This window comes from Alternaria infectoria (genome assembly GCF_024043175.1).
Source record: "Alternaria infectoria strain BMP 0036 chromosome Unknown scaffold_3, whole genome shotgun sequence".
Classification (NCBI taxonomy): Eukaryota; Fungi; Ascomycota; class Dothideomycetes; order Pleosporales; family Pleosporaceae; genus Alternaria; species Alternaria infectoria.
The window spans coordinates 2312115-2336070 of record NW_026250692.1 but is presented as its reverse complement, the minus strand read 5'-3'; the positions used below and the strand labels follow the sequence as shown (position 1 = coordinate 2336070).

General features: G+C 53.9%; 6 protein-coding genes across 6 annotated transcripts; 3 read left to right on the top strand and 3 right to left on the bottom strand.

Moving 5' to 3' along the window:
* Positions 1 to 143: 143 nt before the first annotated feature.
* On the top strand, positions 144 to 995 carry J4E92_003002 (uncharacterized protein; the record flags this gene model as incomplete). Its single annotated transcript, XM_051494402.1, has 2 exons — positions 144 to 291; positions 355 to 995. 2 exons carry the CDS (start codon positions 144 to 146, stop codon positions 993 to 995), a joined length of 789 nt encoding a protein of 262 aa, XP_051356081.1.
* A 428-nt stretch (positions 996 to 1423) lies between these two features.
* Positions 1424 to 3711, bottom strand: J4E92_003001 (uncharacterized protein; the record flags this gene model as incomplete). Its single annotated transcript, XM_051494401.1, has 3 exons — positions 1424 to 2444; positions 2511 to 3403; positions 3556 to 3711. The coding sequence occupies 3 exons, from the start codon at positions 3709 to 3711 to the stop codon at positions 1424 to 1426; spliced, it is 2070 nt and encodes a 689-aa protein (XP_051356080.1).
* Positions 3712 to 5637: 1926 nt separating this feature from the next.
* On the top strand, positions 5638 to 7704 carry J4E92_003000 (uncharacterized protein; the record flags this gene model as incomplete). Its single annotated transcript, XM_051494400.1, has 5 exons — positions 5638 to 5770; positions 5912 to 5993; positions 6077 to 6390; positions 6444 to 7012; positions 7063 to 7704. 5 exons carry the CDS (start codon positions 5638 to 5640, stop codon positions 7702 to 7704), a joined length of 1740 nt encoding a protein of 579 aa, XP_051356079.1.
* Positions 7705 to 8327: 623 nt separating this feature from the next.
* Positions 8328 to 10500, bottom strand: J4E92_002999 (uncharacterized protein; the record flags this gene model as incomplete). The annotated part of the gene is made up of 3 exons (XM_051494399.1): positions 8328 to 9412; positions 9463 to 10119; positions 10351 to 10500. Coding segments are annotated over 3 exons (1892 nt in total), but the record flags the coding sequence as incomplete, so codon positions are not given.
* Positions 10501 to 14475: 3975 nt separating this feature from the next.
* Positions 14476 to 15821, bottom strand: CEL6C (1,4-beta-D-glucan cellobiohydrolase cel6c; the record flags this gene model as incomplete). The annotated part of the gene is made up of 4 exons (XM_051494398.1): positions 14476 to 14993; positions 15055 to 15282; positions 15332 to 15504; positions 15553 to 15821. 4 exons carry the CDS (start codon positions 15819 to 15821, stop codon positions 14476 to 14478), a joined length of 1188 nt encoding a protein of 395 aa, XP_051356077.1.
* Positions 15822 to 22406: 6585 nt separating this feature from the next.
* J4E92_002997 (uncharacterized protein) lies at positions 22407 to 23181 on the top strand (the record flags this gene model as incomplete). Its single annotated transcript, XM_051494397.1, has 2 exons — positions 22407 to 22415; positions 22510 to 23181. The coding sequence occupies 2 exons, from the start codon at positions 22407 to 22409 to the stop codon at positions 23179 to 23181; spliced, it is 681 nt and encodes a 226-aa protein (XP_051356076.1).
* Between the last annotated feature and the right edge of the window lie 775 nt (positions 23182 to 23956).

Below are 23956 nucleotides of genomic sequence, written 5' to 3'. Positions count from 1 at the left end.
CTTCCACGCACCCACCCCCCGCCCCCCCCCCCCCCCCCCCCCCCCTTCTTCCAACGTCAATTTGACCTCACTCATACACCTCGTCTTCCACTTACCTTCACTCTCAACAACTCCGACACTGCAGTGTTTCGCGTACGGTCACCATGTCCTCTCGACCATTCCGCTTCCTCGATCTCCCGGCTGAGCTACGCTGTATGGTCTACGAAGCCACCGACATAGCGACAAGAAAAGAAAAGTACAAGCCCACAACAAGATACAAGCCCCCCAACGTCTACATCAAACAAGACGACGGTAAGTTCTGGCTGTACAAAGTGCACGTGGGACATTTACTGACTACATACCTTTCCTTTGCAGGCTCTTCGCAAGGCAATGGTAAACTCGTTATGTACCGACGCGCTCTGCCAATGTCAATCCTGGTAACCTGCCGCCTCGTCAACAAAGAAGCTGCACCTATCATTGCTCAGAAACTCAAAACAATGGTGAGGGAGCCAGTACGCTTTCGCATGGACTGGACAGCCGCCAACCGGATTCAAAATCACTTGAATATCTGCCTCAACACTTCACCTGAGGGAGCGCTGCCTGTTATCCGGTCATCCGATCCGAGATCGCAATTCTTCTACACCTGCAGCTCGTACCTCGCGGAGATCGCTCGTTTACGCCCAGCCGATACTGCTTCTGCTGAGGTCGAAGTCACCATTGCAACTTCCGAACTGGATTATCGCAGAATGGGGTGGAGCCGAGCTCGCACCTGTGAGTTTTTTGAGGGTCTCTGCCAGGACTTCGGTATTGGTCCTAATAGGGGGAATCGGTGGCACGGAGGTTTTGGCGTCAGTCTTCGCATCGATGCTATAATCAGCCCACAACCGACGAATGGTCTCCGGTTAGATAACTGGAGGACCGTTGTAGGACAGCCACCGGATTACAAGAGTTACGTGGTCCACGATGTGTCCAAGGGCGAATGGGAAGAGCACGTACAGATGTTGAAGAAACTCTGACTCGGTACGTACGAGGCTCAAGAATCGAGGGAGAGAGTAGAGAAGCTCGTCATGGATGTAGGTCCAATACCTGTGCACGGAGGAGACATCGGGTCGAGAAGTTGACGAGACAGAACAAAAGCAAGCATATGAAAGATTGGAAAGTCAAGTTGAGAAAGCAGAGGTCACTTCAAAAGTTAGCACTAACGTAATATGAACTGTGGCTTGGAATTTTAGTGACAAAAGCAATGCTAAAGGTGATGTCTCTACTCCAACAGAAGCACACATCGCTATCTGTCGCTCTGTGCAGTGCTTATTTACTGATGAAATCAATCTGGCACTATCAACTGTGAATCCGGACTGATCATCGTAGCTTCTGACGAGGGCATTACATAACATGTCTCTCATGCTCATCGTCCATCTATAGTGAATGTCCAAGACATCCACACTCAGTTCGTCAAGCTCACATTGCGGACCAAGATATCCTCGTCCTTCTGATACGGAATACCCGCCTTCTCCCTCGCCATATCGTTGATCCATCGGCCGTCAGGTGCGACATGCTCCCCCTTGGATAACTCATCGGCCAGATAAAGCCAAGCCAGCGCATTGCCCACCGTGCTGACCTCATCACTGACATGCTTACTCGCGTACTCCGACATCGTAGAGTGAAGTTCCGAATCAGTGAAGAGATCAAACAAGTGCTTCGCAACAGCGTCATGATCACCAGGCTTGACCAGGAAGCCAGACTTTCCATCCTGAACCTGCAGAGGGATACCGCCAGCGAGAGTAGCGATGATAGGCGTGCCCTTGTGGAGCGCTTCGCTGACCTTGACTTCGAAGCCTTCGCGTGTGGAGAGCTGGAGGGCGACATGAGCGCAGGACATGAGTGCGTTGAGCATCTGGTCGGATGGTCCGATACGCATGATGATGACGTCGTCCTTGAACTCGTTGAACTCCCCGTTAAGAGCGGTCTCGGTTTCCTTGAAGATGCGTGTAGCATCTGGGTCGTCGACGGCACCATGGCCAGCTATGACGAGCTGGGGGATGTCTACAAGGGGCGTGTCTTTCATGTACGCTTTGCGCAAGAGTGCGTATGATGCGAGTACATCTGGGATACCCTTCGCTGGGTCGAAGCGAGCGATTTGGACGATGTATTTGCGATCCGGATGAGCGAGCTGACGCATACCAGCTGAAAAACACTGGACCTTGAGCTCGTGGATGTAGTACTGCTCGTCCCAGGGGTGCATGTGCTTGTTCAGGCCATCTAGCCAGTCAGTAGTGGCAGGCAGGTACCCCACTTTCTCTGGGGTCACAACCTCGGGTACGAATGCTCGCACGGGATGGCTGACGAAGACATCACAATCTTTGACGTGGTTCCAGATCCAGTTCCACACCTCGGAGGTAGCGGTATCTTGTTTGTCAGCGAGGTCAGCTCGAACTTGGATGTGGCTGCGAAAAATGACTGGGCGACTAGAGGATAGAGTTAGCATAAATGGGTATCCTGGATGAGTTCGTAAGCAATTCGAGAGTACATACCTGGAGTCTCGCTCCTTCGCAATCTTGACAAGGCTCGGCATCTGAGGATCATCGACAATAATCACATCGGCACCACCCTTCTCGCGAGATGAGAGCGGGCCGCCGTGCTCGACCCAACGACACTTGTCAGCCTCTTCGATGACCCAATCATCAAGATCGGCCATCTTTTCCTCGGTCAAACGCTCGCCTGCTGTGGCGACACCCTGAAGAATATTATGGTTGTCTTTGGTGATCCTGAAGATGTCGGTCTTTCCGTATGGAACGTACCATTTGCAGTCGACCCCGAGAAGAGCCAGATATCTCATCAGAGCGTGCCTCATGAGAGCGACCCCTCCGCCTTGTGCTGTGCTGTTGAAGAAGGCAATCTTGGTCCTTCTCTTCTTGAGTGAGTTGGCGTAATGCATCGTTGCAGCTCCTGTAGTGTCCATCCTGACAGTAGAATCGTAGCTTTCGCGCTCGGCGATGTGCACGTGGTTGTCGAGATCAACCAAAACCTGACGACGATGACCCATCTGAACGGGTAACTCACCCTTGACGTTGAATTGCTTCACTGTCTTTCTCGCCATGTGTTCGGCTTCTTGATCTAAAGGTATCGATGGCTCTTCCTTGTCTTTAGCGTCGGCCGGAAAGATGAATGGTATGATGTCTAGTTCAGTCCATAGGCGTACGGCCAGGTGTGGACTCAAAGTAGCCAGTTGCGTGGTCAGAGTAGCACCCATGGGCTTGGAAAGATTCTCCTCGCGGTAGTCGTTGAGAAATCCGATGAAGGCTTTTGATAGAGCTTCGGAAACATCACCTACAGACATGGGTGTGGAGACTCCTGATCCAAATCGCGATGATTCGTTCGATGAGTTGCCCTCGCCTGCATCTCCGGATAGCCCCAGAGATTTGCTCTCACAGTTAATGGTATAGGTTCCATCATGCAAAGCAATGCAGTAGCGAAATTCGCCATCGTCAGACTGAGCGACAGCAAGGCCTGCGTAAAGGGGCTGCCATGTCCACATGTTAATTAGAAGTTTTGCATTAGAAGAATGGTAGCACTGACCTCGACAGCAGCCTCAAGAGTACCCTTCTGTTCCTTGAGTTTGTAGAGTGAATCCGAGGACTTGAACGCCCTGATGCTGATCTGACGTCGCTCGGCAGTCGGTAGACGTCCGTAAGTGGGCCGCTGCTCGGCAATCTCATCACCGTGTAGCGACATCATGAACACTAGTGTCGGAGGGCGTCTGAACAGAACGGAAGATGATAGTTGAGGTAGTGATTAGTTAATTGATAGCAAATAGCGATCAATAGTGATGTATGAGGAGGAGGAATGTCGATTTGTATTGGAAAGAAGCAGACAGGCAGCTTTTATGGCCAGCATGGGGGCTTCACAATGCAGTAGGCGGTGATTGCCACAGCCATTGAAGCATTCATGGCGATTGCATGCATGCTAAGCGCATCATGAACATCACACCGGGTATAAGTGGCGATTGATGGCGGCCAGTGAGTGACAGGCGCGCATTGAAGGAACGCATGGCGTTGGCCGTTGGAAGCGGTGACTAGGAAGGCGGAAGATCACAAGGCGTGTTAGGCGTGGCAGCCAGCAGGCAAAGGGCAATACACGGGAGAATGGCGTGATACGACGATAGTCCTGGTTGCGGGACGAGATCTGGTGAGGTGAGCATTCCGCACGAGATGGCTTACGCGACAGCGCTAGGGACTTCCCACGCGTCGTAACTACGAATGGAAGGGCTAGCAGCTACCTAGGTACGGTCTCGTCGGGTAGCCATGACACAATGGCCACAACGACGAGGAGGACCGTGATGCTGGATCTGCCGTGTTGTTCTCGATGCAGTGGATGAGTGCGTCGTTTGACATGAACGAGTTTTCTGTGGCTGTCTGGGGCGAATCAGACATGGTACCACCGGCAGCGCGGGGGTGGTCCAGTGGCCCCGTGCCATGGGTATAATTCAGCCGCCAAACGCGTCGTGTAGTCGTGTAACCATCGTGATTATATGTAAAGCCAGCGCTGCTCGTAAGCTAGAAATGGGGGACGACGTTGTTCAGTGTGAACAAGTGGTGCTGCGGGCAGAAGGAGGAATGCAACATTGAAGACGAAAACTAGTCTCGGGCTCTAACAAGTTGCATGACTCTGGAAGCCACAAAAACACCGAACGATGTATGCAGAGTCGATCTTCCGAGGCCACTTGCAATGAAATAGATGCACAACTGGCTAGAACACATCGTGATGCTCATGCCACGATCACTAGCCCGTATGCGCATGCAACACTTTTTCCGTGTAGTTCAATTACTCAAACGCTGCCGCTAGGTGGACTAGGCCTGATAGTCCCGCTATCGCTGCACAAAGAAGAAAGCATCGTGGGGGTGGCAAGTCATTGTAGAGACAAGGCCGCCTGAGTGTACGAATGTGAGTGCTGATGTAAGGTGGGAAAGAAAAGCGATCGCGGCCGAAAGAGGACAAACACGTGCGATATGCAGCTTGGCTCAATGCAGTGTAGCGCAGCGGGAACGGCAGCACTAGCGCGAGTAAGCACAAGGGTCCGGCTGGATGGGGTGGAGCGGAGCGAGCGAGCGACGCGGATGGGAGAAGGGATGCTGTCGAGAGTCTTGGGCGGAGACATGCAAGTTTGGGGGTGGAAAAGAGAGTATCGTGGATGCACATGCCGATGTCGACGTCCCGGGAACAGAGAGTCGTAGCGGAACTGGTGCCATGTCGGCGCAAGCGCTCCAGATGGCCATGTTTCCCGCCTGCCGGATTTGAAACGCCTCTTCCTCCGTGCAAGCCAAGCAAAAGCACCAACCACGGCGACCCACCCATCTTGCGCTCAAACCTCAGCGATCTCACAGCCACGACACCATCTCACCCGTTTGCATCCCTATCTGCCCCCATCCACCGTTTATCCATCCGACACCCGTCGCGCCCACCAGAGGGCCGGCCCCGTAGACGTGTACCAGCCCAGATAGCTCGTGCCAGCTGTGCGCCCACAGCCTTGCGACCGCCAGGCTCCCACCCGACGTCGTCGCATACCGCGCCCTGTTGCTCGCGTCTCAATAGCGCACAACGCGAAGCAGACGGCCAGCCCATCTTCGCACCCTCTCCCGGACGCGCGATCCCGCCGCCAGCATGAACCACTACCCTCCCCGGGCGGTCATGCCTCCCCAGACGGGCCCAGCCCAGCGCCTCAACGAGCTGCTCGACAACATCAAGACCGAGTTCGAAGCCGAATCCCAGCGCAGTGTCGATGCCGAAGGCCAAAGTGAGTCTTGCACACGCTATCCAGCCGCGAAGGGAAGCAGTTGCCGTGCGGTATCCAAGGACCGGGCGAGCAAACTTTCTGCGCATGGCCTCGACTGTCTTTTGTCGCATGGAGCTCACAGCTGCTAACTAGTCCTTGCAGTCACGCGTCATATCCAAGAGATTGAGTTGATCCGCGGCAAGGTCTACTCGCTCGAGCAGTCACACAACCAGATGAAAGCAAAGTAAGCACCTCCCGCACGTCGCCCACACACCACGGCCCCCAGCCTCCCTCAGGCTGCGCTTTGGATGCTGACCCCCGTGCTAGATACGAGGAGCGCATCGCCCAGCTGGAGCGCGAACTCGAGGCTCGCGGCGGCCCCAGCCAGAACTCGCAGCACCACGGCCCCTCGCAGCCTCAGCCGCCTCAAATCGGCCACGGGCCTAGTAACCTGTTCGGCGGCATAATGGCAGGCAGTGCTGCCCAAGGTGGTCCGGGACTGGCGCCTCCTCCACAGGAGCCGCCCCAGGGCCATGGCATGCCGCCACAACTGGGAGGACCCCAAGGCCCCCCAGGACTGAACCCTGCTCCTGGTCCGCCACAGCACTTTGGTGGCTACCAGCAGGGTCCATCTGTCAATGGTAAGCGTCAAAGACTTCATGCTTCTGCCATCGTCTCGGCTAACACATCGCAGGTTATGGTCAGCCTCCACAGCCCACTGCCTCACCTGGTGCTAAGCGTCCAGGTCCTGCCCGCGGTCCCCCCAACGGCCCACCCAATCCCGCCACTCCTCAGCAGAACAACCCTGCACCCTACCCCGGATCGCCTCAAGTCCCGCGACCGACTCCTCCTCCCCACCATCAGCAGCCGAGTGCCTTGATGGCGCCCAACCACATTCCTCTCAGCCAGAGCAACGTCTTGGCTGATCTAGACATTGAGCAGTTGCCAGAGAACCTGAAGAAGGAGGGCAGCGATTGGTTCGCGGTCTTCAACCCTCGTTCAAGACGTGTGCTTGATGTTGACTTGATCCACAACCTACCCCATCAAAGTGTCGTCTGCTGCGTACGCTTCAGCTTGGACGGAAGGTGGGTTGCGACAGGTTGCAACCGTTCAGCCCAGATTTTCGATGTCGAGACTGGAAACCCTGTCGCGCATCTTCAGGATGGAAGCCTGCCCGAGGACGGCGATTTGTACATCCGAAGCGTCTGCTTCAGTCCCAGCGGCCAGTACCTTGCAACCGGTGCTGAGGACAAGGTCATTAGGGTAAGTTTGATCCTGACTCGCTCTATCAGTCATGACTAACATTGAGCCAGGTCTGGGACATTGCTACCCGCACCATCAAGCACCAGTTCACTGGACACGAGCAGGACATTTACTCCTTGGACTTTGCCAGGAACGGCAAGATCATTGCATCCGGTAGTGGCGATCGCAGTGTCCGTCTCTGGGACCTCGAGTCCAACATGCAAGTCTCCAACTTCTCCATTGAGGACGGTGTCACCACCGTGGCCATCTCCCCCGACAACCTCTACGTCGCCGCTGGATCTCTCGACAAGAGCGTCCGCGTGTGGGATATTCAGACCGGCCAGCTTGTCGTCCGTCTCGAAGGCGAGCACGGTCACAAGGATAGTGTCTACAGTGTGGCTTTTGCTCCTTCGGGCAACAGGCTCGTCAGTGGCAGTCTCGACAAGACGATCAAGATGTGGGAGCTGTCCACCAACAACCGCTTCGTCCCCGGCGGCCACCAACCAACCGGCAAGTGCATCCGCACTTTCGAAGGCCACAAGGACTTTGTGCTCAGCGTTGCCCTTACCCCTCACGGTGACTGGGTACTGAGTGGTTCCAAGGACCGCGGTGTCCAGTTCTGGGACCCTCACACTGGTGTCGCGCAGCTCATGTTGCAGGGACACAAGAACTCCGGTAAGCTTGATCTATCTTCGCGTCTATCGTGTTACTAACGTTACCTTTTCCAGTTATTTCCGTAGCTCCCAGCCCCACAGGAGGCGTCTTCGCTACCGGTAGTGGCGATATGCGTGCGCGTATCTGGAGGTAAGTCACTTGTCCACTCACATTTCCCTTACCACAGGCTCAAAATGCTGACTTGCATTAGGTTTGACAGGTATCCTGGACCTTAGGAAGGTCGTGGTCTCTTGATCAAGGATGAATACATAACGCCATTCACTTGATTTCATCATTGATCCATAGAGAAGGCAAGTGGGTGGTGGGTAAAATCGGCAAAGGGCTCTGGAGACAATTGTGTTGTTTTATTATTCTCGTGTTCGGTTTGGAGAAATCAGGACGTTATGAGGTATTTTTGATTCCCAATCTTCCTTTACTAAAGTGAATATCGTTGGTATTCGATTTCGAACTCGCTCTCTCCATGCACTGTGATGTGTGTTATGAATTCAGTCTACATGAAATACGGTTCGACTCTGAAAACCAAAGTAGCGGTGACAGCGCTCCATCATGACTCAACAAGTCATGCTACGCTATGCGCCAGGCGATCAAAGTCGCTAGCTCCTAATCCCAAAGATGACTCAAACGCCACGAATGCTTGTTTCCCATCCGTCTACTCATACAATCAAACATTACCAGGCCCTGGACCTTTGCCCTGGTCTAGGAGCAGATGTGGTTTGAGGAAGCCGTCATCGATCTGCTTGAAGGCGTTTGCAGGATCGTGGCTGATCTCGTTGAAGAGCTGCTTCACTGCACCTGTGGCAGTCGCAACCCTACTTGAGCCCTCGGCCGCAGAGCCGACTGGTCTTATGCCTGATGTCGGGTACGGGGATGGGTCGCCCATTAATGGCGACGGGCCGCGATTCGGCGAGCGGCGTGCGCTGGGAGGAAGGTCAAGGTCGATGTCATCTTCATCAGCAGAGCCGCTATCAGCTGGGCTGAGGAGACTTTGGTCTGCGCCGTCTCTAGCACGTGGATGGCTCGAGTTGCGTCGCATAGCGCCGTTTGGTCGTGTGGGTGGACTACTTCGACTAACTGATCCGCTAGAGTAGGTAGCGTCGGGTCCGTTGACATTGTTGAGTGAGAAGCCATTTTGGCCAGGACGTGGAGTGTTGCCATAAGCTTGACCCTGTTTGCGTGTGTAGGTGCCGCCATTAACGACCTCAATGTCGAACTCATCATCGCTGTCAATCTCCTCGACTACGCCAGTGCGAATACCCAAAATTTCTAGCATGCGTGCAGTGGTACCGCCGAAGATGATGACAGTCAGAACGACTACAACAAGAACTGTGGCTCGTAGTGTGTCCCCGTTGTTACCTGTGAGACCTGCGGCAAGCGCAACACCTACAGCACCACGCAGACCTGCCCAGTAGATCATGACCTGGTGGGGATACGGAATCTCTTCCGCAACTTCGTCGCCGCGGCGGCGCTGGCGATATCTTGTGACAGAGTTGATGAGCCTTGAAAGAGGAAACACTGCGCACCAGCGAGCGGCGCAAATTCCGAATACGGTAATCAAGATGAAAAGAGGCTTGTAATCGAGCTTGTCATCAGTGAAGAGGGACAAGCCTAGGTAGATGAAGATGAAGTTCTCTGAAATCTGGGAGGTGACCTGGAAGACAAACTTGGTGGTTAACTGGGTCCGTCGGGACATGTTGTGGTAAGCGTAATGCTTCATGCAGATACCACAAAACAGCAAAGAGACGATACCTGCAGGTTGATTAGCAGATGGCCGCAGACGGAAGCTGGTGAAGACTTACCAGACATGTGGATGGCATTGGACAGAAAGTATGTCAAGTATGCGGTGAGTATGATGAGACAACTCTCAGTCTTGGGGAAGCGCCTAACATAGGTGAACTTGAGCATCAGAGACACGCCAATGCCGACCATGACACCTATAAACAGACTTCCGAAGAAGACGCCGAGGAAAATGCCTACGGCCTCAAAGAGGCTCATGAAGCCCAGAGACTCTGCACCGTCCTTGTACTTCTGTGCAGTCTCGAAGACGACGATAGCGATAGCATCGTTAAGAATGGACTCGCCAAAGATGATGGTGTATAGCTTGGGCTCTACTTTGTACGTATCGAAAATGGCAAGAATGGTAACGGGATCGGTGGCCGAGAGGGTAGCGCCAACAGACATGGCCTCGACGAAGTTGATCTTGAAGCCATCGAGAGGTATCCTGGTCCACAGGAACAGGATGATGCCAAGGACTAGGGCGGAGATGAAAGAGCCAGCAAAGGCAAAGGTGAGAATTGTTCCAATGTGTCGGAAGAAATTGCCTTGGTGGAGTTCGTAGCCAGCCGAGAGGATGATGGGAGGCAGGAGCAAGTTGAAGAACATCTGATAGTCGAAACTGACGACATCTCGGACGGAAGCGACTGCTGTCAGGCGCAGCAGCAGGCCAACGACCATGCCTGAAGGGCGTTAGCGAGCATCATAGCGCGATTGGATTACGAGATGGACTAGGCGACATCGCAGGTGGATATTGCAGGTTACCCCACAATTAGTCGGGTGATGGGCTTCGGGCTGCAAGTGATCGGAATCTGTGGCCTTGCCCATGCACACTACGCCGAGCTTGTCTCAACGGACGCCAAGCGTGCGGAAGGGCCCAAGCAGCCGCGGAGGGTGGTGTGGGAACGACGTACCAGCAAAAATGGACAGGACTGTCTCATGGACGGCCTGGATCTTCCGCGTGTGGAGTATGTAGCTCGTGAAGAGGGCGATTATGAGGAGCATAATCAGGATGGACAGGGCCCACGATGTGAATATCTCCTTCTGGCCCGCCTCTGGCTCGTCTGTTGGCGCGCATTAGAGATGGGATCGCCGTGTGTGTGTGGAGCGGGGAACTGACCGTCCGGGTCTGCGTCGGATGCATCGCGCTCTGCCGTCAACAGTCAGTATGTATGCCGGGCGTGTCATATTAGAGGAGTCGAGGGCGCATACTGAGTAGCTGGCCGACTGCCCACCAGCCCATTATGGACGCCATGCTGGACTCAAGGCCGGGCGGTCATCAACAGCGCGAGCGTGTGCGGTATCGCAGGAGGATTGCGCGGGGGTTGTGGGCGTATATGTCGAAGTTACAGGTGGCTGCTGGGCGTTGGATGCTGCTACTGGGGCTGCCTGGATGGGACGGGGCCTGGGGCAACGTTGCGCAAGGAGTCGAGGGCGGAGCGGCGTCGGGCGTGTCCGGGCAGGGCGAGGCGCGCTGGGTACAGGTCTGGCAGCGTAGAATAGCGATGCGATGCGAGGCTGGCGATATGGCGACCTGGTGAGGCTCTGAGGCTCCTTGCAGACGCGTCGCTGCCTTCGCACAGCGTCCAGGTGTCTCCATGTCTCGGCTGCCGTTCCAGCGAGCGCCAGCCTTGTTTGGGCGTAGCGCCATCGACGAGGGTCTCAGAACCGCTCATGGGGCGACGTCATGGCACGCACACTGGCTAGTACGCCTGCATGACATCTACCCAGAATCACCTGCAAGACCTGCTAGACCCTTCACCAAGCCGACCGCACACGGCTGGCACCCACATGACCTACACCGCCTCGAACCTGATCGTGACTCTCCGCCCGTTATAGACCTGCCTGCTGCCCGCCCCTCCGCCGTCTCTTTGAACAGCGCCGATTGTGGACTTTGGTCGAGATTCGAGATCGATCGCCGCCGCAGCCCCAGCGGTCCCACTAGCGCCTCTTTCACGCTCGATACGCTTTGGAGCATGGCCTGAGTCCCACCGCGCCACTCGCCTTTTGTTGACAGTCTGCCTCTCACCACATCTCTCCACCGCGCATCCTCGCGTCCTCGTACTTGCCCACCCTGCCTGCTGCCAATCACAATCTCGCCGACCCTGACAGCGAGCCGTGAGCCACCAGGGCTGACCACGTCGCCCGCGCAGGCCACTCCACGCACTCTCCCCACATCAGGTTGCGACTGCCACCTGCCCCATCATGTCGTCCTCACGGCCCAACGGCGGCGACTCGCGCTCGTCTTCACCTCGTGCCTCTCCTCCCTCCAGAATCGACACTTCCGCCCGCCCCAAGCCACGCCCAAAGCTCGTTTCCTTTGGCCGCGACTCGCTCATGGGTGGACGACCAGACACTGAAGGCCACACCCACGTCGAATTCATCCACGAGAACTCGCCCACCATCATCCCCCAAAGAATGTCCTCCGAAAACGACCCGCTCCTTAAGGAGAGCCTGTCGCCCGACGACGATGACGATGACTGGATGGGCGAATCACAGGTCGAGGAGACAAAGAGCAGTTGGTTCTTGTTCTTGCTCACCTTTGGAGGCCTCGGCCTGCAAATAGGATGGTCCGTAGAGACTTCCAACGGATCGGTAAGTGCTTTTTCTCGCTGCAAATCTCCATGAGGACGACATGGACCCTGCATGCAGATCCGGCACTGAGGTCGTGTGAGCCATGCATGCATGACCCGTCGGACCACCGCAGCCCATCTTGACCACGAACTATGCTAACTGTACGCAGCCATACTTACTATCGCTCGGTCTGAGCAAGTCGATGCTTGCTCTCGTGTGGATTGCCGGCCCTCTCTCCGGAGTACTTGTCCAGCCCTATGTCGGTCTCAAGAGTGACAACTGCCGTCTGCGCTGGGGAAAGCGAAGGCCCTTCATTATCGGCGGTGCTGCTGCCACCATCGTGTCTCTCATGGTTCTCGCCTGGGCAAGGGAAATCATCGGAGGTTTCCTAGGCCTCTTCGGCGCTGACCCAGAGTCGTCTGGGGTCAAGACGTGCATCATGCTCTTCGCCGTCTTGTTCGTCTACGTGCTCGATTTCGCTATCAACGTCATCCAAGCTGGTGTGCGAGCATATATCGTCGACGTGGCCCCTACCCATCAGCAGGAGTCTGCCAATGCATGGCTGATGCGCTCGGCTGGTATCGGCAACATCTTGGGTTACCTAGCTGGTTACATCAATCTGCCAGATTACCTTCCATGGCTCGGTGGCACACAGTTCAAGGTCCTCTGCGCTATCGCCTCGTTTGTCATGGCCATCACTGTTGGCATCAGTTGCTCAACCTGCTCGGAACGCGATCCCCAATTTGACACTGCACCGGCCGAGCAGCAGGAAGGTGTTATGGCCTTCTTCAGGGGTCTCGCGCGCTCAGTCAAGAAACTCCCGCCCCAGATCAAGAAGGTCTGCATGGTGCAGTTCTTTGCCTGGATTGGATGGTTTCCATTTCTCTTCTACATCACTACCTATGTTGGCGAAATCTATGCCGACCCCTACTTTGAGGAGAACCCCCACCTGCCAGATGGCAAGATTGACGAGATCTTGGAGAGTGGTACCAGGATTGGCACCAGAGCGCTTTTGGTGTTCGCTATCACCACCTTCTTCTCCTCTGTCATCCTGCCGTTCGTCATTCCTCCGACGTTCCAAGCCCCAGAACCCGACCGTCCAATAACCCCGGCAACGCCTATGACACCGACAACCCCACATTCCATGGGTGGCTCTGGCTACTTTGCTCTAGGTCCGGCACGCAGGGAAAACCCAAACACAACCATGGAGAAGATCGCCAAATCGTTGGAAACGTTGCAAGTCAAATCGCTCACTCTCCGTCGATCCTGGTTCATCTCACACATTCTCTTTGCCGTCCTCATGGTCCTCACCTTCTTTGTTCGTAGTACGTTGGGAGCTACAGTTCTTGTCGGCGCCATCGGTATTCCTTGGTGTGTGACCAACTGGGCCCCGTTCGCCATCATCTCCTCTGAGATCTCCAAGAGAGATGCCATCCGTCGCGGTATCATCAAGCCTCGCGACCGCGAATCTCAGCTCATCGCCGAGGGAGAGGATGACGGCTCTGGCGCCGATTCTGCTGGTGTTGTGTTGGGTATCCACAACGTCGCCATTGCAGCGCCGCAGGTCATCGCAACGCTTGTCAGTGCCATCATGTTCAAGCTCCTACAAAAGCCTAGGGGCACGTCAGGTGACACAAGTGTAGCCTGGGTGCTGCGCTTTGGCGGTATCTGCGCTCTGGTCGCTGCGTGGTTAACGCTGCAAGTCAACGAAGAGAAGGAGGAAGAGGAAGAAGAAGAGCCTTTCAGAAGAAGGCGGATGTCTTAGAACGACTCCGATGAACAGTCTATCACGCGCCTAAGACGCGATTTGGAGCGGTCCCTTAGCCGACAGCATTCTTCCATTGAGGGTACATCAAGTTCACAAGACGATAGAAACGAAGAGCGGATTGGAGATGAATGATTTGAACGATTCGATATGCGCTACACTATACGGAAAGCCTCACGGCTTGACTCTAGCGTTACAGAGTACTGTTTGGACTGCGATGCATCACGCGGCGAAGACATGGCGTTTTATGGGGTTTGAGCGAGCGAGCATGCCTTAGTTTGTGAGCGCGCACGCGGAGTTTTGGAAAGTATACATGGGTTGGGAAGGGGCAAAATTCGTTAGGCGCACTCTTTTGGGTAAATTTACATCTTATTGGTCAAAACCGCGCGTAGTCGTCGTGGTTAAATGAACAACGTTGACGACTCTCGCCCTTGACAACATCAATGCGATTCTGTGTTTTACTACTTTACCCCTCAATACTCAAAGACGCCAGTGGGGATATTGATCAAACGAGAGTTCTATTTCTTTGTCCGTAACTACGCTGATGTATAAACAGTTGAAGCGAAGTTTTCGAACCGCAACTTCCACCCGTCGACTTCTTTCCCATCAACCAATCAATCTATATACAAGATAGCACCACTCCCCGTCCTCGAACTACCTCATGCCCTCCTCCAATGAGACGTGATATCAAGCCAGCGCCTTACAAAGCCGGCTTAGCGTTCTTAACCAGCATCTCAAAGTACGCCTGGTTCCACTGACCAGCCTCGGGACTGGGCTGGTAGGCATCGGGCTTTCCACAGAAAGAATCGTACCTAGTAGCCGAGCTATCACTCGTACCATCGCTCTCACCACCAGGCTTAACCCAGACGAACGAGTCCACAAGCGAAGAGCCCGTGTTGCTCGTAGGACGAACACCGAATCCAGCGCCGTTGACGTTGCACCAGTTGCCCCACTCCTCGCGCAGGCCAGTGACGCCGTTGCGGCCCGTGTCGACAATGGCTTGGCCGGGCATGCCGGCGGACTTGAGCTCGGGCGAGAAGAGCTCAATGTACTTCTTCTCGTTTTGCGCTTTGTTGTACTGCGCGTCGGAGGAGCCGGAGAACTCTCCTGGGGACAGGTCCCAGGCGTTCCAGCCGGCGACGTTGGTGGCCACGCCGCGGACTTGCTTGGGGCTGCCTGCGGCTTTGTAGACGGTGGCTAGTTCTTTGGCTCCGGGCTCTGGAAAGGGGTTGTTAGTGATGTGATGGGAATGGGATTGAGGGGATGGGAGGGTGCTTACTTAGGTTGTCGTTCCAGCCGAGCCAGCCTCCGTGACCGGCATCGATGTACATGGCGATGTTGGGCAGGTTGAGCTGCTTCAGAGCGTATGCGACACCGTCGCGGTAGCCAGAGGCGGAGTCTTTGCAGGTCTGGAGGTCGGAGTTGGTGACTAAGTTGGGGAGCGAATCGGGTTCGATGACGAGGGCGATGGCGGTGTTGGGGTACTTTTTGAAGATGGCAACGATGGCTTGCCTATCGTTAGTAAAGGCTGTGATCAACAGAGATAAACCGCTTACGGTCAATGTACTCGGACTTGTAGACGCTGAGCTCGCCAACAGCAAGCTCACCGTTGGAGGCTTTGGCGGCACAGTCACGACCGGGCAGATCGTAGATAACTAGTGCGGCAATCTGGTTGCAAGGGACGTCTTTGATACCATCCTCGACGACGGCGATCTTCTCACGGGTGTCGCTATCTATCTGTCAGTCGAGACTTGTAAGGACGAGCAGATTAACTCACATCCACAAGAAAGTTCCAACGTCAGCAATCTTGAGAGCCTTAGCCGCCATAGCAGTGTCGGTCATCTGAGCAGCCGCAGAAACGACCTCGGATGAGTAGAACTTGTTGGCGTAGATGGATCGGGACGCAAAGGGGTTGCCAGACAGAGTAACGGGAGTGGCACATGCTGCAGCCTGGCGAGCAGTGATGGGGCCGTTCTCTACGGGAGATGGGAGAGCGAAAGCGCCAGTGATGGCCGAGGCCACGGCGAAAGAGAAAAGACCCTTCATGTTGACGTCTGAATGTAGTTGTTTGGTTGCGTTGGTGCTGGAAGCCTTGGGGGTATTGGGAGCCTCTTATATCGGCGTTGGATCGTATGCTGCTAGTATGGCGCCAACTCAGCACTGAGGTACCGTCTCATCAGGAAACAGGCCCGGAGACTGCGGACGTTAGCTTCTGGTTTGGGTCTGTGCGATCAGCGCTTGAGATATGAGGCTTAGATGAAGATTTATCAATGGCGGCATGGTAGTATAGTAGGGGTCCACTGACATAGCACCAGCTGCGTGGGAGGCAAAAGCCGGGTTTCTTGAGGTGGCGTTGCTTTACTAGCTATCAGCTTTGGATGAAGCATTCTTTTGTGGAAAGACATTACCGCCGCATGAGACTGCCATTAGGATCATGCAGTGGGATGCTCTCTTTGGGTATCTTCCAAACTTCCGAATGTCATATTATCTTTTCGTTGCTCAAAGTCGTCTTGATAGGTCTCCAGCCGCTTGGACCCTGCCTACAGGGTAGATAAATGAATGTTTACATGAGACGTATTGGGGTTGCGGGGGTGCTTATTGTTCGGGTCTCCTACCCCGCGATCTTAGTCCTCAGCCTCACTCGTGATGACGATGATTGGCAGTTTGCGACATCATCTACGTAGCCCGTAAGCTTCCCATCGAGATATGAAAGAGTTTAGTATTGTGGGACAGCTCATCGGGTCATATGACACTGGTCATGGAGAACCGTCTTCCGACTGTCGTTGCAGATGAACTCCTCGCAGCATCCACAGTGCCCATGAACTCTTTGGTAATGCACGAGTGATCAACGAATCTGCAGTAAAATGACGCGAGCCCTTTTCCGCGACAATGCTGTATTGGGTGTTGATTGGGCTCATCCCGATGTAAAACGTAAGCAGGTACACGAAGGCAGCCCGGAAATCTTTGGCTAGAAAGCTTCTCGAAAGGCTCGAATGTACACATGACAGTCGAAATTGATGAACGTCGATCTTGGAAGCTCTTTAATTTTGCTTTTATCCTGATGCACTCCACATGGGAGGCTACGGCGAACGAGAGACCAGGTCGATAATACAGCCAAGCCTCGCTACCGACTTGCAATGCTGGTCTGGAGGTCGTGTGAGGCAGGACGAGCGCTTGCGGTAGGCTTCTGGAAGATGAGGGTTGGGGGAACTCCCGGGTATATGCGTCTGCCTAAAATGAGCATATGAGAACACGAACAGACAGCGCGATACGTAGCAGCTGCCTGAAGGTGCGCGGTATCATTGCAATTGACCGTCTTTGTGTCAAATAGTCTTTGATATACTCTATCTTGCTGCACTGGACAACTTCTGGTACACGATAGCATGATACGAGCGGAGCCTGGTGCTACCGATAACATCACAGCGGGTTTGATCTCGTTACTGGTGCTATACGCGTGGAAGGCGGCAGACCACTTCCGTCTGGTCTTGTGAGCGCACGGCATACGTATCGGCGCACGACCTGCGCTGCTGCAGCTAGCTGTGTTGTTCGGACCGCGTTGTGAGAGAGTGAAGGTAACGGAGAGTCTGAAACTGATACATAGTGGTGACGACGACGCTCGGAAGGATGATGTGAGTGGTTGATGTGAGTGACGAGGTTCGCGTTCGCAGATGCCAGAGTGGTCGGGTAATTGAAGCTTGCCCACGCTAATGACGAGTCTATGCCCCTTCCAGCGTAGTCCCAATATGGAGGCCATCTAATGTACCTAAGCTTCACGCCATTGCCTCGCAAGCCTTGCGCTTGAGGAGAATTTCTGAGCTTGTGTGAACGTCCGTGATTCTCGAGAGGATAGTTAGACTCTGGGAGAATCGTGTGCACTGAAAAGGGTGGGCAAAGATATCACGATGCCTCTTGCGATCCACGCTTCGGCGGTGAGACCTCGCTCACATTGCGTGAAGACTCGAAGAAACCTCTTCATACCCCTGCGAAGGCGCATCTGGACATCAGCCATATATCCATATCCGTTCGATATTGATGCTACCGACTTTTGTGATCGATCACGTGGACATTGGGAGGCACCTGGGCAGGCATCCAGGGCACTAGATGCCGGCATCCGACTGGCGTTAGACTTTTACATTCATGGCTCCCGTCTCCGATACTTTCCAAGCCCCTTAATTCCCTTACTTGAATTATCTCAGCGAGTATAAATCGCGCATCGCTGCTCGAACACCAAGAAGAAAAGACTACAATCATTCCGATGTACGAATTTCGGCTAGTGAATGGCTTTCCTTGCGTCGCGTCAAGGTTCTGCGGACAGTAAGAGCCTACCTCTTGTGTTGCCATCCAGGTCTCGTCGTACTTTATGTATTCGGAGGGCTGATCAGATGGATGAAATGAAGTCTGGAAGAAGCGATACAAGTAGGCGACACATCGTCCCTACGCGCTCATCGCATGGGAAGCGGACTTTGGACAGGTTTTCTGCGTTGGAAAATCCTGAGTGTAAATAAAGCCCACTGGCCGAGATTTTCGTGCAGACTATGCAGATTATGGCGGATGTTGCTGGGTGACGGTATATCCGGATTGCTGAGGTCGCAGACATAATGGCGCATCTCACTGTCGCATCGCAGTCGAAACCCTTCCAACGCATTGAGCAGATATTCCGCATACGGGTCCATAGGGGGAAGCGACGGGCGGTAAGCCCTAGTGAGAGCATCTAATCCAGGCGATAGTATACTGCATAAAGCGATGATGCAATCGCGAGTAAAGCCCTTCAGCCTGCCATTTCCCTTTGAATGGGTGTCGGATAAGGAGTGGCGATTCTTCATTTGCCATGTTTATCCATCGTGGCGCCTTGCTCATAATGAACTGAGTACTGTATTTCTTGGTGTATGATGTTGTTTTTCGAGCTTGTATCGTCCACTCGCCCATTATTCAAAACCAAGTTCTGCGGTGCCGACGAGACTGTCGCTGTGTTTTGGAGTGGTTCAGGCCTCAATCTCATCTGCTCGATTCGAGGTTCAAATCTAGATGGGGGCAGAGCTGTGGCATCAGACGACATGGTGTCCATAGAGATTTCAGGCTCATCCGGGCGAGGTGCCTGTTTGCGTGAAGCTTTCGCTTTCCCTGAAGCAACACCACGACCCGACAGCTTGTATCCTTGAGATGGGGCATGAATCCGCATAAGCTCGCCATGACCGAAACCAGTGTTGAGCGACTCTGTGAACCGCTTGAGCGCAGCGAGCGTCGCGGCCGCTAGAGAGTATGATAGTTCCACAGCCTGCCAGATGACCACTGTGGCTGCCGTGAGAGAGACATCAGATGTAGTCGTAAGTTGATGTATCTCATTTTGGCGAAGAGCAGAGAAGATTAGGGTTCTATCGCGTGATCAGCTAATACAAAATCACTGCTGGCGAGCGGTACGTACGGTAGTCGGAGCCAGAATGACGATATGACGATGAGTTTGGTTCGGAAAGCCATACGTAGACCCCACACCAACTGAATGGGCAGGAAGAGCAGGAGAACCTCGGTCACAACGTCCAGGGCTGTGAGAGCAATCCATCGTCGCTCACTCTGGGCACATTCGGAGTGCGCGGAGGTGATGTCCCACGCAAGCACACGGTGGACCGAGCAGTCCACATTCAGAAGGAGGACGGATGTGAGACATTGAGCGACGATTATGGCGCTTACGCCGTACTGAAATCTTCTGTGGAATCTCGTCTGTGTCGTGCGCAATAGCATAGCAACGATGGCAATCTTAGAGACGCATAGGGATATGACCCATAGGATGTTACCAGCCGTTGCGTAGTTATTGAGTTTCTCCATAGCGGATGAGAGAGTAGCCAGCTCGGTCATAGGGCGCCCGAGTCCAGTAGAGATGGACGCAAAAACGACACCAAAGAAACTAAGCGCCAACACCTATTCGCATGATTGTCAGTAACGGCCTCTCGTCGTGCTCAAAATTGTTATGAATACACCGAGATGTACTTACCCCTGATAGTAGCACGATCAGATCATCGAGACTGAAAGCTCTCCATCGAATATAACCTCGAAGGCATGCTACACATAGTGTGTAGCATAAGCAGAGACTGATGGTGAATTTCAACGTAGCTGCACGTCCTGGGCCTCGTGCGATTGCTTCCTCGTCATGATCCGCCATGATACTGCTCGTGAAAAGCACGCGAGAACTGCTCGGTAGCCTTAAGTTCCCACGACAGGGCGTTAGCACACCCGTGTGGGTCGTGGCGTCGTCTCCAAAGCTGCGGCGCGGACAACCGTCTCATCTTATCACCGTACCCTGACTCGAACTTCGCTGTTCATCCAACGGCGAAACCAGCTGGGAACTGTTTTGTTCTGTGCGCAGTGAATGTATCACATCACCCCTTAAGCAGGCGCGTGGACCGTGTTGCGGCTCTCCAAGGGCCATTCGTCCGCATATAACCCATGGCTGGGACCGGGCTTCGATAGGCATGAAATCCTCCAAACCTGTAGCGCTCTTTGGTTAGAATGTGGTGCATCCCTCCTGTTGCTGATTGCATGCGCTGAAGTGGGTGTAGATCGGAGAGGTCATTACGGGGTGCCTTGAACCTTGTCAATAATAGGCTGCCCCGTGACGTGCCAGAGCTTATCGCTTCTCAACAGCGTGCCTGACTGCAGCATTTACCGCTCGGCACTTGATCGTACATAGACTGCTGTACTTCAGCTAATCAACTCTTGTAGCTAAGATCGATCAAGTTGACTACCTACAGTTGCTGTCCTCGTCCTCTCAACGCTCTGACGGAGGAGAATTTGCGCACCTGCCCATGCTGGACTCCTACGACCGCCGATCTGCGACACCACCAGCCTGTAGCTAGCCTTTTTGACGATGAAAGCACGGTAGCACGCAGATGCAGGTTGTGACAGCGAACGTGTTGATTGGTGCGCGGTTCGGGGCCCCGGGAGGTGTGTGGTGCTGCGGAGCAAGCTTGGACGACAGACACCTCGGCTGTTTAATTCCGGGCGAAGCCTGCTTCTAGTGGCCACGGAACGGCCCTGGGAGGGTCCTTCTCCATGTTCCCTTCGATAACACATACCCTCTGCATGCTCTATCAACGAGTCGCCGGTCGGCTGTCTGGCCTCGCGACACCAATAGCATGATGCGCGACGGTCAAAGAGCATCATGAAATCGAAACCTTTCCGTACCTGATAAGCTTACGCTTGAGTCGCCTTATTATGGATACATGGTATGGTGTACATGAACCAGCACAAGACATTGCACAGGCCCCCACGGATATCATGCATTAGTGTCCTTGCGCAATGCTTGAGAGCCCTGTAGTCTCAAGCCGCTCTTCCAAGGCCATCTCCTTAATTACTCATGGCTGATTCGTCAAAGCCTGTCACGATTCCAATGGCACGCCACATAAAGCGGTGATGGGCCCAAGAACGGCAGCTAGTTCCTAGCTCTAGGCACGGCTTGCAATCAACGTGTATAGTAACGGCTGTAGAGTTTGCATCTAGATCGCTTAAGCAGCGTCTGGGACGAATTCCCCACTGCACCTCCCTCTTCTTTCAGGACATCTCTTACCTGCGCCGATGGTCGTTCTCTTGTAGTCGCCTACTTGATACCATGGCAGTCGTCGGAGAATCGAAGATTGTGAATGCCGAGGAGTATGACACAGGAAGTAATGGATCCGGTGAAGCGGGTAGGATGCATGCCAGTGCTCTGGGAGGCACAGCCCACGACGCCGAGGACATGCAGCGGATGGGCAAGAAACAAGAACTCCGGGTAAGCCCTTATTGCGACGCATATGCAGGACCTCTACTAAGCGTTCAATTAGAGGAATTTTCGCCTGATTTCCATCATCGGGTTCGTGGTTGTCCTACAGTCAACATGGGAAAGTGCTCTACTGTAAGTTCTTGTTCCTGTGCAGATCTATCCCGGCTAAGTATAAGCAAAGTTCAGCTTACTTTGGGCTATTCAATGGAGGCACAGCAGGAGTCATCTGGATGATGATTATCACATGGGTGTTCGTCCTAGCCATGATTGCGTCGCTTGCCGAGATGGCCTCAATGGCCCCAACTGCCGGTGGACAATACCATTGGGTCAGCGAGTTCGCTCCGCCATCATTCCAAAAGTCCCTTAGTTACATCGTAGGTATGTAGTTGGATGGTCTAAACATCTAAAGTCTCGTACTGACACCATGTTTAGGATGGGCTGCGGCTGTCGGCTGGGTCAGCGGGATTCCCGCCTGTGCACAAATGCTTTCAAGTCTCGTCATCGGAATGGTTCTCCTCGCGTACCCTGACGCCCAGATTGGAGAACTATGGCATGTCACACTGTTGATGATGCTCTGGCTGTTCCTCATGATTGGGTTCAACATCTTCTTGGCGCAGCATCTTCCCCTCGCTGAAGGTGTTGTACTAATCTTGCATGTCTTTGCCTTCTTCGCGTTCATGATTCTATTCTGGACCATGGCAGAGCGTCTTCCGGCGGAAGAAGTTTTCACGACTTGGACAAATGGTGGAGAATGGAGCTCGATGGGCGTGTCTGCCCTGGTTGGCCTCTCAACCCCATTGTGGTGTTTTATTGGTCCAGACGCGGGCGCACACATGTCTGAGGAGTTGAAAGACGCCTCTGTGGTGCTTCCAAAAGCTATGATGTGGGCTGTATTCTTCAACGGCATCTTCGGATGCATCATGGTAAGCATGCCTGAACTACTTTGGATGAGAGGCAGATACTGACTACATATGCTCATTTTAGATGATTACCTTCGTAATGTGTGGCGGTGCTCTCGATTCGGTTCTCGAATCGCCGACGGGGCAGCCTGTACTCCAGGCCGTTTACAATGCGACAGGCTCTATCGCGGGCACGGAAGTCATGGGAGCCATCCTCGTCATCCTCGTCTTCTTTGCAGCCGTATCCGTTACTGCTGCGTCTTCGCGCCAGATCTGGGCATTTGCACGCGATAGGGGACTTCCGTTCTCTGCATGGATCGAGCGAGTGCCAGCCGGCTGGGACATTCCCGTCAACGCGCTACTTGTCTGTCTCGGATCCTCGCTCGTGCTCGCATGCATCAACTTCGGGTCGGACGTTACCTTAAACGCTATCGTCTCTATCTCGAACGCAGCTCTCATCTTCTCCTACATCATATCGATTGGATGCGTGCGCTTGAAGCGTTGGCGAGGAGAGCCATTGCTCCCTCGACGCTGGAGCCTAGGCAAGTTTGGAGGCATCGTCAACGACCTTGCTCTTGCCTTTTTGGTCGTTTCCTTCATCTTTTCATTCTTCCCTATAGTGCCAAACCCTTCGGCTACGGACATGAACTGGGCGGCGCTTATGTTTGGCGCGATGGCTATCATTGCCACGGTCAACTATTTCGTCAGCGCACGGAAGAGTTACATCGCACCTGTTTCGCTTGTTAAACAAGACTAGACGGACGAAAGCATCATGATAGCAATTATCTATGACCATAGACAAATGTATCACCATGCTGCGCCTACCGCATTCGAATTTTGTTCTGAACCCTTGTCTCTAACCTCTTCTTGGACTAGCGTTCTCGAGGTCGTTCCCTCACGAACACACATCTTCCATCACCAATCCCTTAACATAATTTAAAAGGTTACATCATATTTATAGGCATCGATGAACTTCCGATCTACATGTAGCTTTTTCTCTCTGTCCTAGATCCTTCTAAGTTATTCGTTTCCTTTTTTCGTACGCGATGGTGCGGGGTAGGCAAATGTGAATGATCGTTCTATTCCCACCCACGCAGACACTATCAACTTTGCGCCTGGCAGACTGGAAGAGCCCACGACTACAATGTCTCAACCTCTGAAAGAAGCCGACATTTTATTTCCGCACCTTTCCAACACACCAAATCTATCCAGCACCCTCTCTTCTCTGCGCCGCTCAGCACTATCAACGCACAACCGCCTTAATTCAATCATCTCCGACAGCGTCTTCGTCAGTTCAGTCGCATCTGTCTACAACCTACCCCTCGTAGCCAATGAACGGTGTGGAAGCTGGTACATTCCGCCAACCCAAAAGTCTGGATCTGTCTACTTCAAGAGCACGGACGGCCACATGGGCGAATGGAGCTTCAGTCTGAGAAGACTAAACCTGCAACTGCTGGATGTGGTGAAGAAGTTTGGCGGCGCTGTGGTAGTGGATAGTACGAGGAGAGGCAAGAGTATGCCGGACGCGCTGA